The 12,702-nt window shown below is 51.2% G+C and overlaps 4 protein-coding genes across 4 annotated transcripts; all 4 read left to right on the top strand.

Annotated features, from left to right (window-relative positions):
- Positions 1-1,245: 1,245 nt before the first annotated feature.
- Positions 1,246-4,260, top strand: VFPPC_02295 (IQ calmodulin-binding motif domain-containing protein; the record flags this gene model as incomplete). Its single annotated transcript, XM_018281968.1, has 1 exon — positions 1,246-4,260. The coding sequence occupies one exon, from the start codon at positions 1,246-1,248 to the stop codon at positions 4,258-4,260; it is 3,015 nt and encodes a 1,004-aa protein (XP_018146236.1).
- A 1,766-nt stretch (positions 4,261-6,026) lies between these two features.
- On the top strand, positions 6,027-6,353 carry VFPPC_17608 (hypothetical protein; the record flags this gene model as incomplete). Its single annotated transcript, XM_022429302.1, has 1 exon — positions 6,027-6,353. One exon carries the CDS (start codon positions 6,027-6,029, stop codon positions 6,351-6,353), a length of 327 nt encoding a protein of 108 aa, XP_022285671.1.
- Positions 6,354-7,025: 672 nt separating this feature from the next.
- On the top strand, positions 7,026-9,827 carry VFPPC_02294 (aminopeptidase 2; the record flags this gene model as incomplete). Its single annotated transcript, XM_018281967.1, has 3 exons — positions 7,026-7,129; positions 7,217-9,157; positions 9,218-9,827. The coding sequence occupies 3 exons, from the start codon at positions 7,026-7,028 to the stop codon at positions 9,825-9,827; spliced, it is 2,655 nt and encodes an 884-aa protein (XP_018146233.1).
- A 197-nt stretch (positions 9,828-10,024) lies between these two features.
- VFPPC_15469 (hypothetical protein) lies at positions 10,025-10,237 on the top strand (the record flags this gene model as incomplete). Its single annotated transcript, XM_018293222.1, has 1 exon — positions 10,025-10,237. The coding sequence occupies one exon, from the start codon at positions 10,025-10,027 to the stop codon at positions 10,235-10,237; it is 213 nt and encodes a 70-aa protein (XP_018146232.1).
- Between the last annotated feature and the right edge of the window lie 2,465 nt (positions 10,238-12,702).

Here is a 12,702-nt window from a genome sequence, read left to right as displayed (position 1 = left end):
TGCGTCTTTTGAAGTTGATGATGATTGGAGCTGTTGGGCGCACGGAGCGTGGCCTTTTGATTTCAATTTGGGGGTTTGTGTGTCTAGACGGTGCTGTAAGTACTGCGCCGGCAAATGAAGCGGAAACCTGTCATTATGAGGACGGCATGGACAGGTGATGGACAATTATTATCATGATGATGTAGCCTGGCTTAGACGACCAAGGTGTAATTGCGAGCACCTGAGACTTGACGGACAAGATTGAGGAGGCGAATGCTGGCATCTGCCCCACCCATCCCCATCCGAAACTGGAACCTTCCAAAGCTCTGGTGCCAGCATCTGGTGCCTTCCAGTTCAATGTTGTCAGCATGGCGTTGAAGCTTCCTTCCCGTTGCCCCCACCTCAAGCAGTCTGGTGCCGCGCCCACTCATCACACTCTCCAATGCCCACGACTGCGTTGTCGAATGGACAAGCAAGGCCATCTTCATGGTTGCACCGGAACCAAAGCGTACGCTCCATTCCCAAGCCAAGCCAATTCAAGCCAGAGCATTGTTTCCCGCCATCGCCGGTTTTACCTTTACCTCTTCCGTTCCACCCTCTGCCTCCCGCTGAACGACCACTAGCGTCATGGTTTGAACCTTTTAACTTGTTGGCCTTCTTTCTGAAAACAATCGACAGTTGCGACGACACGGAGTTGGTTGGATCGCAACCGTTTGGTTTGCCTGTGGCGACAGATTGGGCTTTGCTGCGTTTTGGATTACGTGCTTCCTGCCAGCATTGATCAGTTCCTTGTTTTTTTTACAGCGTGCATGAGCAGGGAACTTGGACAGGCCAGGTCGTACATTCTAAGTTAGGTGCTGTGCCCTTGCTTTCGACGCTCAACTGCTTGCGACGGTTGACCTTCAGGACGCGACGCGGTTCATCCTTCCCTCAACACGGCCCTCACCTCACAATTATTGATAAAAACACCCGATCATTACAACGGTCGCATCCTATCTTACTGGTCCTGATCCTCGTCTTGGATCTGGTTCGAGGAGCCGCAGCCTTGAACCCTGCTGTTCTGTGCCTCGTCGCTCCGTGACGCCTGACTGACTCGTCGTGCGGCTGGTACCGCAAACGGCTACGGCGCATCTTACTGTCACACTTCCAACGCCCAACCCTGTCAAGTTCAAACTCTCACTCCCTCTCCTCTTAAGAACAGCCTGCGCGCCGTCTGTTCCGCCTGCTCCGTACTCGCGAGCAGGCTTCAATATCCGACAGACCATGATGCGTCGCCCATCTGCTGATCTTACCGACCCCTCACGAACCCTCGAAGAATCGAATGGCCCTGTATCCGACGACACCATGGCCATGGATTTGGACCTTGCTATGCCGCCGTCCGACGACGATGTGCTAGAACAAGACAATAGGATATATACGCCTCCTCCCAGAGTAGCGGCTCGCTTCTACCGACCCTCACAGGCTCGTCGCAGAGACTCTGCCGCCTCGTCACGACGTAATTCTATCTCCTCGGCTCATTCGCGATGCTCTTCTCTTCAGCACACCGCCTCTCGCGACGACAACGACCAAAGTAAATATGTTGCGCAGCACCTCCGACGGGCCTCGTTCCTTGAGGACCGCAGAGCCCGTCTTGCCGATAGGGCCGCCCACGCCGAAAAGGTGCGGCTTCGTGCTGCGCTCGCCAAGGCGCAGCCTCGTGGTCCAACTGCGTCTGAAGAGCGTTCTCTTGCTGCCCAGCAAGCACGGGAGCGCAACTTGGCTGAGATTGTTGCCAATTGCGCAGAGGAGGTTCGGAAGGCTAAACAAGTTGCTGAACTGACCAAGGAGAGAAGGGAACAGGAGATTGCCAAGATGCGCGCGCAGATTGAGGAGCGCATGGCTGAGGCGGAGAAAAGGCGAGAAGAGCTTCGAAGTAAAAATGCTACGAAGCGGGCTCGTGGTCAGAGTGTCATGACTAGAAAGGCAAATGATGCTTCCTCTCAAGACAGGGACGATGCCAGACCCGCCTTGTCTGAGGATGATGCTGCCGCACGCATTCAAGGGTGGTGGAAGGGCTGCACTCGCAAGAAGATTATTCAAGAGTTTAACAGCCTAGGGCTGTCCGTTGACGGAATTAGAGATACATCTTTCGATACAGTGGTTGAACTACTGGCGCAAGAGAAGGTTTTGATTATTACGGCACGACTTTTGGCAATATGCGGCCTTCAAGAAGGCGAGGCAGGATCGGTGGACGAGATGGCTGCTGTTCGCACATTTTTGAGTGCGTTCCTCATCTTGGGCCACCCTAATCAGGTATTGAGCAACAAGAATGAGCATGGAGAGGATGACGAACCCGACGATGTCTTGGTTTCCCACCGATTGCCCAGCACAGACCTGGCAAACCCCCAATTGCAAGATTTAGTTGGGAAGGCGAAGGATCTTCTTGTCAATTTTGAGAACATTCTGGTGCGGCTCACTGCGTCTAACCGGTACACGATGCCCCCAGGACTGAAAAATACTCTCCCGGAGGCATATGCTGTCTTTTACAACGCCTTTATCTCCTGGAAATCTCGCGATTCCAACGCGCTGATTGAAGTCATGCTGATGCAGTTCGTGGAGCTGGATGCTATTTTCCAGACTGTCAAGGACACAACAGATGACGCGGCGGCTGCTCTTTACCGACAAAGCATCCAAGATTCCCAACTCATGCTAATTGTGCGAATCAAGAAGCTGGCCGGCGCAGAGAGGGGCAAAAAGTTGATCTTCAAGGCTGTTAGTGAAGCGAGAAAGTCTCGCAAAGCGAAGAAACAGACCGGGGACACGAAGCCCCGAGTTGCCGACGACGGATCTGCCGGTGATGCAACTGCCACCGCTTCAAGCCTTGTGTCGACGGAGTCGCAGACCCTCACGCCCCCCGCGACGCCCTTGGGCAGAAGCGAAAGCAAACCTATCGTGATTAAGACTGGATTAAATGGTCTACTGCCAGACAATCGTATCGTCGTCCACGAACTGGCTATTAATAAGGAGTACCAAATTCCATCTGAAGAGTACGTGGAGCAGCAGGCTGTTCTGGCTCGACCGCTGTACATGCAGATGAGGGCTGCCATGGCTGAGAATGATACCGTGGCAAATTTCAAGTATTTTATTCTCATGGCTGGAAACATCAAGGAGAAGTTGCAACGGCTGTTGAAACCCGGCAACTCAATGTACAATCTCATTGGGGAGATTCTCGATCCCGAGATGGCCGAAAGACAATTCACCTTGGGCAGCTTCTCCTACGAAAAGTTCTTCACCGCTATGGGCTCACTACTTCCCAAGCTGTGCGCGCCTTTCCGGGATGACGAGGTCAAGGATTTGGTACAGAATAAGCTGAGCGACGGTGACTTGATTGATCGGGTTGAGGTGTTGAACAGCTTCATCGACGTGATGCTTTGTGATTATATCAACTACCTGCTGAGAATTGCCGCGCCGCAGCTGATTGAATCTGCCGCCCAATACGAAGCGAAGCGATTTACGGCGGACATTGTGGAGGGAGGCATGAACCTGAACATTGCTGAGGCTGCTTGGAGATCGGCCACCGCCAAGGTGATGAACGAGGTGCAGAAGCGAGATCCAGAGGGCATCAACCACCCCAAGTCACAGCCGACCGCTGCTCGGTTCTATGCTCAGCTGCTGGTCGATGTCTTCACACAACCTACACCAGTGAAAATGGAGCAGATTCCGGAAATGCTGCAGCTTGATCACCGGCGCATCAACGAAGTGTCTACCATGATTCAGCGCATCATTACCGCCGGGGCTGTGCTGCTGCAGTGCAAGAATATCCTCAAGCGTGATGTGCGGTCTGCCTGGAAGACGGAAGCAACTCGGATCATGACGGTCCTGGAAGCCAACCATTCCTCGTTAGACGCGACTGTTCAAGGCACAATGGCCGCCCTCGAAGCAGGTCGTTCCATGCCAGCCGTCACCAAGTCCCACCTCCGCGCTCTGGTAACCAAAGTTCTCAAGGCAAGCCAAGAAATGTCTGAGCAGTCCATGGAGCCTCGAGAACCTGTGCTTCGATTACTGTTGACTCGTCTGCGAGGCAATATCCTCGCAAGACTCGCACCCGGGTCGGCGAGCGAAAAGGTCAAGGCGGCGAACACGGCGGGCGAGAAACTGGCTAGTTTGGGATTGTCCGAATTTGTCGAGCGGGTGAGACATATTTCTGACTTGTTGGATAAGGTTGGTGCTGTTGATAGAGCAGCACACAGTCCGTGGTGGGATGCGGTTGCCACCAAGATACAGCAGGAGGATATTGCGTGATGGCCGGCAAAGGGTCCGTTAGAAGTCCACAGGTCTGGTTGTTTTGATGAATAGATTGAAGGATGGGGGATGATTGTGGTCTGTGGTCTGGGATTGATTGGTTCATTGAATCTACGAATGATGCATGGGTACGGATTTACTTTTGGGACGGATGGTGCATTTGTTTTATTTGGGATGGCGTTTGCATGGATGGTGGGTGGCATTACAGGCTTTGGCACTGGATATTGCATTACTATTGAATTTGGCTTTGAAGTGTTGTGCGTCTTTGCTTGTGACTGATGGTGATGAGATGTAGAACCGTGATGTATTCAGCGGTGCAGTTGTCATCAATGGACTGGATACTGATTCTGCCGCTGGATGGACTATCGGTACAAGAACTGTTGGCAGGAGTATAATATTGGTGCCAGGCGCTGCTAGGCTTCTATGACAGAACGTCCTTGGTGTTGTCGCTTTGATTGTTTTCTAACTGGTGTCCCATCTAACGGCCACGTCTACAAGGCTTATCCTGAGATCCGTCTAGGGTAGGTCCGCATGAAATGAAGCACTCAAGACTTGGAATAGAGTGGCTGCCCGTTCTGGCTTTAAACTCGTAAAGTAAAGTCCTGTCGCAGCATGTAGTGAAACTCGCCATTGATAATTCCAGTAGGATATCTCTGCGATGCGGATATGTGATGTTTTGTGGCGGCACATGTATTTGGTATAACAGTTCGAGAGTTGCCATACTGTATGGACTATTGACTACATGTTTTCAATGGAGAGTCGTCATCTAATTAATAAAATCTGTAATATATGCTGATGGAAGAAACAAACATAAAAGGAATTGGGTTTGGTCCTGCCATGGTTAAGGAAGTGTAAAGTTGCCTCAACGTCAACATACTTTGGATAATACCATCGACAAGGAGTCTTGGACGTGGCAGGTAGCAACTGGGTCAAAATAAAGATACCAATAACCCCCATTTCTATCTACCTATGGTAGAAGGCCAGGTGCTAGGGCGAACCATTTCCACCCCATGCATGCATCTCATCTTGGCAATCTCTAAATATTACCCATGAAAAGCCACCTTTTGGGTATTGCGACTCGTTCCGAATTGGTAAGCCGCCGCTAAAATAAGTTTTAACTTCCTCAAGACTGAAAAATATCGAGGCAAAACAAGGGAGCAGGAAAATATAAAGAAATTGCGGCTAATATCTTGAGATTGTCCTTCTCACTTGAGCGTCACACAGTGCATAATACAGTGCTATGAGGGAACCCGCACTCCTCCTTTCCAACATCGCCAACTCAGGCACCCGTCCACGACGTGAAATTTCTCTCACGCATATATCACGACGGCAAACTCGGTTCTGGCGCCGGCAGAGTCTGCGCCGCTACTTGTATTATTACTGTACCACTACACTCTTTTCTTCTTTTCCATAGACACGGTTTTTTCATTACTTTCCTGCCGTTTGGGTGCGTCACGTCCGACTGCAACATACAAAAGTGCCAGGCAAAACAACGCACGAGAGACAGAAAAAACATTGACCACGCACATCAACACGGGTACAGTAACCCGCGCATGCAAGACACCAACCTGCGGCTCCTTTGCGCTTGCACCCACCAACTCCGGCTTGTCAATTGAGCTAAAAAGCACGCTGCCAGGAACGAGGCGCCAAAGAAGGGACGGGAGTTTTTTTTCTGTTCGGCGTTTGGTCCAGGCTTGGCTTCTAGCTGCTTCGGAAGCACGGCTGTGCCCCAGTGACAAATTTATTTTACGGGGGTTCAAGCAGCCATGTCGACATGCCTGATGCGGCAACTCGGCGGCGTTGGTCGTGACCCCTTGTGGAGACGGGCGGTGCAATTGACCCGAAGCAAGGCGGGCAAGACGGCCGAGAAGGGGTCTTTTGGGGTTGGGATTGTCGATGGATCGCAGAGGTGGAAGCATCAGGCCTCGTTGGGTTGGTCTGTGAAATCGTCAACGGCTTCGTTATGCGGTGGTAGGTGGTCTGGCGTGCAGAGTTGGATATCTGTGTCAGGTTTCTCAACGGGAGCTGGAACTGGAGCTGCTGCACGTAGACCATCTCGGCCACTTGTTTTTGGTTCCTCAAGGTACGTATAAGCCATCTATCTTGCGCGAAGATCTTCTCAATTGGCCTGAGTGCTTGATTGAAAGCGCCTCTTCCGTGCCACTGCATGCGTCGTTTGCTCTGATGGGCGGATGGCAATAGTTGTCAGGATCTTGCATGCTTGCCCTCCATCAATTTCTTTGACCAGACTTGGCAACATTTGAACCAGATGTTTGAACCAGATGCCCCTCCCCCCACTTCACCTTATGGCGGTCCGTGATTGGACTCGACTGTTTCCGCTTTCCTCTCCCAGCACGCACCCCGCTCTTCAAAGGTCCCTCATCTCGTCCGACGCCATGTGGGTGGGATGGACATGGGCTCATGGGCAGACGGAGACGAGGGGCAGCTTGATGGCAAAGCTTTCCAACCATCTTTTTTGATGCACACTCTGCGACACTTTAATCCATTTTATTACGTTTCCTGGTTGCCACGGCTGCTGCAGTCATACAATTACTGGTCAGCTGGGTCAGAAACATTGGGTCAAGCTGCCGTGTGCCTCAGGATTGCGAGAGCCCGCCCCAGACGTCACAACCTTTGCTTGGCAAAGCTGTATTTATCTTTCCGGACAGCTTGGAGCTAACTCTCTCTTTCATCCTCCTAGTCTTCTTCCCCAGACACAATCTAGATTCTGCTCAGCTCATGCCAGAGCACGAAATCCGCACAAAATGTCTGACCGCGAGATCCTACCCGATAATGTGAAACCCTCTCACTACAATGTCTCCCTTCGAGACCTTGAATTCAAGAACTGGACCTACCAGGGTACAGTGACGTATGTCTACTCTACTCCCTTCTTCTCTCCGACAATTTGCCTCGAGTGAGCTTCCAATAGCTGACGCACATTGCCAACGACCAACAGCATCGACGCTGAGATTGTCAAGCCCACCAGGGAAATCGTCTTCAACACCCTCGAGATCAAGCTTACCGGCGCCAAGGTTGTCGTTGACCACACCAAGTCCTCCCAAGCCATCGAGTCTACCAACTTCAGCTACGATGAGCGTGCCCAGCGTGCCACCATCACCTTCGACCAGGAGCTCCCTGTCTCCAAGAAGGCATCAATTGCCATCAGCTTTGAAGGTATCATGAACAACGAAATGGCCGGTTTCTACCGCTCCAAGTACAAGCCTACCGTCACGCCTGCCAAGTCAGTCCCCCATGATGATGAGTGGCACTACATGTTCAGCACCCAGTTTGAATCTTGCGATGCTCGCCGTGCCTTCCCCTGCTTTGATGAACCCAACCTGAAGGCTACGTTCGACTTTGAGATTGAGATCCCGGCCGACCAGGTTGCTCTCAGCAACATGCCCGTCAGGGAGACCAAGCCCACCAAGGATGGCTGGAACATGGTTTCTTTCGAGACATCTCCCGTCATGAGCACGTACCTTTTGGCTTGGGCTGTTGGTGACTTTGAGTACATCGAGCAGCTCACCGACCGCCGATACAATGGCAAGCAGATCCCCGTCCGCGTCTACACGACCCGCGGTCTCAAAGAGCAGGGCCAGTGGGCTTTGCAGCACGCCCCCAAGATTATCGACTTCTTCTCCGAGATTTTCGACATTGACTACCCTCTCCCCAAGTCCGATCTCCTGGCTGTTCATGAGTTCACCCACGGTGCTATGGAGAACTGGGGTCTCGTGACATATCGTACCACCCAGGTTCTCTTTGACGAGAAGACTTCAGATGCCCGTTTCAAGAATGCCGTTGCCTACGTTGTTGCCCACGAGCTTGCTCACCAATGGTTCGGCAACCTGGTCACCATGGACTGGTGGGATGAGCTGTGGTTGAACGAAGGTTTCGCCACCTGGGTTGGCTGGCACGCCGTCGACCACCTGCACCCCGACTGGCAGGTGTGGGCTCAGTTCGTCAACGAGGGCATGGAGGCTGCTTTCCGTCTCGACGGCATCCGCGCCAGTCACCCCATCCACGTCCCTGTCCGTGATGCCCTCGATGTCAACCAGATCTTCGACTCCATCAGCTACCTCAAGGGCTGCTCTGCCATTCGCATGTTGGCTAACCACCTTGGCGTCGAAACTTTCCTCAAGGGTGTGTCCAACTATCTCAAAGCTCACGCATACGGTAATGCCAAGACAAAGGCTCTCTGGGATGCTCTCAGCGAGGCTTCTGGAAAAGATGTCAATGCTCTCATGGGTCCTTGGATCTCCAAGATTGGACACCCGGTAGTCACCGTTGCCGAAGAACCCGGACAAATTTCGATCAAGCAGTCCCGATTCTTGTCCACTGGTGATGTCAAGCCCGAGGATGATACCACCACCTGGTGGGTGCCTCTTGGCCTCGAGGGCAAGAAGGGCGAGAGTGGCATCAACACCATGTCTTTGCTCCAGAAGGAGGAGACCATTCGTGATATTGATGATGAGTTTTACAAGCTGAACAGCGGAGCCACTGGCTTCTACCGCGTCAACTATCCTCCTGCTCGCCTGGCGAAGCTTAGCACGCAGCTGGATAGGCTGAGCACCGAGGACAAGATTGCCATTATCGGTTCTACAGCCGACCTGGCGTTTGCCGGCAACAGCACCACCGCCGCTCTTCTCACCTTCCTCGAGGGCTTCAGCAAGGAGACTCATCCTCTTGTTTGGACCCAGGTTCTTGATTCTATTGGCTCCGTCAAGTCGGTGTTTGGTGAAGATGAGGATATTAAGAAGGGACTGGAGAATTTTGTTGTCAAGCTTCTCTCGGACAAGGTGACTGAAATTGGCTGGGACGGCGCCGAGGATGAAGAATATCTTACCACAATGTTGCGCAAGCGCATCATTCTCGCTGCAGTTGCCAATGGGCATGTCGAGTAAGTTTTGCTAAGGAAATTGCTGTAGTACCTTGCCGCTGCTAACGTATTCATTCCTAGGGCTGTCAACGAAGCTCTCAGACGCTTCAACTCTTGGCATGAGAACGCCGAGGCCAACCCCCTCCCACCTTCACTCCGACTTGCCGTCTGGCGCACCGCCGTCAAGAAGGACAGCGCTCGTGCTGTCGACATCATCAAGAACGAGTGGTCCAACACCAAGTCCATTGACGGAAAGCTGATCTGCCTTAATGCACTATCTGCCCTTGAGGACCAGCAAGTGCTCAAGGAGAACATTGTTCCCTTCAACTTCAACGCCTCTCCCCCAAGCAACGCGGTCAACGCTGCAGACATGCACGTCCTCGGCATGGGCTTGGCGGGCAACCCCGTCGGCCGACAGGTTCAGTGGACTTACATGAAGGAGAACTGGGATGCGTGTGTGACCAAGCTCGGCAACCCCATTGTTGTGGACCGATTCGTCCGTGTCAGCTTGGGCGGCTTCACTGATGGTTCTGTCGTCGATGAGATTGACAGCTTCTTCAAGGACAAGGACACCAAGAGCTTTGATCGTACTCTGGAGACGGTCAAGGACAAGATTCGTGGACGGGCTGCGTACAAGCAGCGGGATGCTGCCTCACTCAAGGAATGGCTAGGGGCCAATAAGTATTTGTGAGGAGAAAATTGTAAGAGGTGGAGTGTGCATGATGATTTGGCGCTGATGTAGCGAATCAAGAGAAGCAGCAGACAAGTAGTTGAAAATACCAGAAGGATTGTTTGCCTTGAAATATTTCGGAGTTGACTTGACGTTTGTTAGTGTGGCGTTTGAGCTAACCATGCATCCTATTGGCTGACTGGGTGGTGACTTTCCTAATGCAGCAATTAGGCATGGAAATTGTTGAGGTAAAAGCACACACGCTTCGGCCCGTTAATTCTTCTGTTACAGTTTGGCTGCCTGGTGTTAAAAGGAGGCCCGTAGGGGCGTATTGTCAAGGGTCTGGTTCCTTTTTTGCAGTCCCGATCTTACGACTGTCGCATGCTTTTTCCGGATGGGCGGCTTTTGCAGTGGCTGTTGGGTATGTTTAGTTCGAGTCATGGGTCGTTGTGGGTGGCGTGGATGAAGACAGTACTCCGTAAGGCGGCCCGAGATGCAGATTCCCCTGCTTCCCCGGAAGCCCTTTATTAATCCTCTGATTTCTCAGATATTATACTTACCGGGGAACGAGAACCACGCTCTTGGTATCCTGCCTTCCCGCGGCTTTTAGCAAGCTCTTCCCTGCTTCTGGAGAGGCATCATTCCAACATTGAATAGCGGGACAGATATGGCAGCTTGCAAATCAGCAGCTCAAACCAAGTGGTTGACAGTTCCATCGTCAGTGTAGATCCGAGATAAATCAGGCAGAAAGAAACGCTATATGGAATTTCTCGTCAGATACTAATAGTGTGTTTGGCCTGAAACTGCGTAGGCCGTTTTATTGCCAAGCGAGACCTTGGTGACATGGCTCATGTGGTTTGCCGCTCATGTCAACTGGTGGCTTTTGACGGGGTCTTGGAAACAATTTACGAGCTGTCAAATCCTCCTGCCGCACCCCCAAAATAACGTTTTGCCGTGGCAGAGTACACAGAGCAAACCCCACACATTGATGACATTCTGAATGAAGCCAAGGAATATAGCTCGCCGGTAGTTACTTGTCATCCGCTGAATAATCGGCAGATCGGAGTGAGGAGGTTGTAAAGCTTGTGTTGGGAGGAGGTATCTAGCTGATATCCTTCCATGTCGCTTTATTGAAGTCCCTATCACTTTGTCTGTCACAAAACACGATTGACTGAATGGCAGCACAAAGATGGTGCGGAAGGTCCCTTGTGGCGGCGGCGGCGGCGGTCCCAGCGGGTATATTGACATTTGCTGGGTAATTGTAATATATATTCAAACATGAGAGCTTGAGGCGCAGGGTGGCGATTAATTTAATCTCCGGTATAGATTGAGCTGATTCATGGATGCCACTCCGTGTACTCCGTCTGGTGATCTTTCGTCAGCACAACGTCTAGCTTAATCAAGTTTTGTTAGGGTCACAGTGCGTTTGCTGTTTCACAATGGGGTTAATATAGTCAGTTCGTTCCCTCAGAGTGCCTCAAGTTTGTCGCTTGATGCCCTGTGTCGTCGCCGGGATCTTGTTCTAGCCTGGTTCTTACTTTGACGCCACAATGATACATTTAATTATTCTAGGCCACTCATGTTTCAACTTCCTGCCGCGGTGTTGATCGCCACACATGCTTCTAGACCATGCCCCCTGGCAATATTCCTTGCAGCTACAAACTACTCGTTATTCGAGTGAATCATTCCAACCACCTGTTTGATGCTCCATATATACAGCAATGCCTTGTCCATTTCCGCCTTGGCACCTCGCCCCCGTGATCCTCGAGTTTGACAAACTGCACCAAGCCACTCTCCTTACCCGCAAACAACTAATCGAACCGATAATTCTATTCCTCACTCCAAGTCTGATTCCTAGCTGTTGTATAGCAAATGACGATACGATTTTCACCCGAAGTTTGGGCAGAGTATGGCATTGGAGTCCTCGTTATACTCCTCCGGTACTTTACGAGATGGAAAACCGTAGGATTCAAGGGCTGGGAAGGAGATGACTATTTCAGCCTTGTAGTTCTCGTGTGTTGGACGGTATGTGGAAAGTCTGCATTCTCAGCGCAAGGCAAAACCCCCCCAACTAACAAAGGCTCTGGCAACCTCAAGTGTATGATCGGTTTCTTGGATGTATTTGGTAGGTGACTTCGTATCGCAGAGCTGCCAGTTACTGATTTGCCGCCTCTCTAAAATAGGACAACATGGTGCAGTTGCCGGTCTTACCGAGGCAATTAGCGCGTCCTTGACTAATGAGCAGGTCGTAAGGTACGAGTTTGGGTCGAAATTCTTCCTCGCTGGACGGGTTAGTTATGTTACTATGATCTGGGCACTCAAGGGCTGCGTGCTCTTCTTCTATAACCGCATTGTGTAAGTTGAAGCATGGCCATTACAAAAGGCGCTTAGAATAACCTAATTGAGTATTATTTTTTAGCCGCGGTTTAGAGTGGCAAGTCCTTGTTAAATGGAGCGCAGTAGCTTGTGTTTGTTCGTATATCGCAGCAATGGGGACTGTCTGGGGCCATTGCTGGCCAGCTAGTAAGAACTGGTAACCTAGACCATATCCTGGTGGTAAGTTGTCCTTGCCCGCTCGAAATCGCAATGGGTACTTTTACAAAATACATGCTAATAGTAAATAGATGAATGTGCATACTCAAGGGTTTACTATATATTGCTCGTGGCACTAAACGTATCGTAAGGCTATTATACATTGTTCTAAGCTGCACTTCTCCGTTCTTACTATTTTTCTTTTAGGACTGATATCTTTATTATGATTATACCGTTTAAATGGTTCCCGATGCTACGAGTTACGTTCTGGCATAAGGTGGCTATTGGCCTCCTTCTTTGCTCCGGCTTCTTTGTTATTGCTGCCGCAATTGTTCGCTCTGTTCTGACACTTTACAATATTGAT

The sequence above is a fragment of the Pochonia chlamydosporia genome, chromosome 2 (genome assembly GCF_001653235.2).
Source record: "Pochonia chlamydosporia 170 chromosome 2, whole genome shotgun sequence".
NCBI classification, from domain to species: domain Eukaryota; kingdom Fungi; phylum Ascomycota; class Sordariomycetes; order Hypocreales; family Clavicipitaceae; genus Pochonia; species Pochonia chlamydosporia.
Note: the sequence above shows the minus strand (reverse complement) of the source record. Positions and strands in the feature narration are given on the sequence as shown.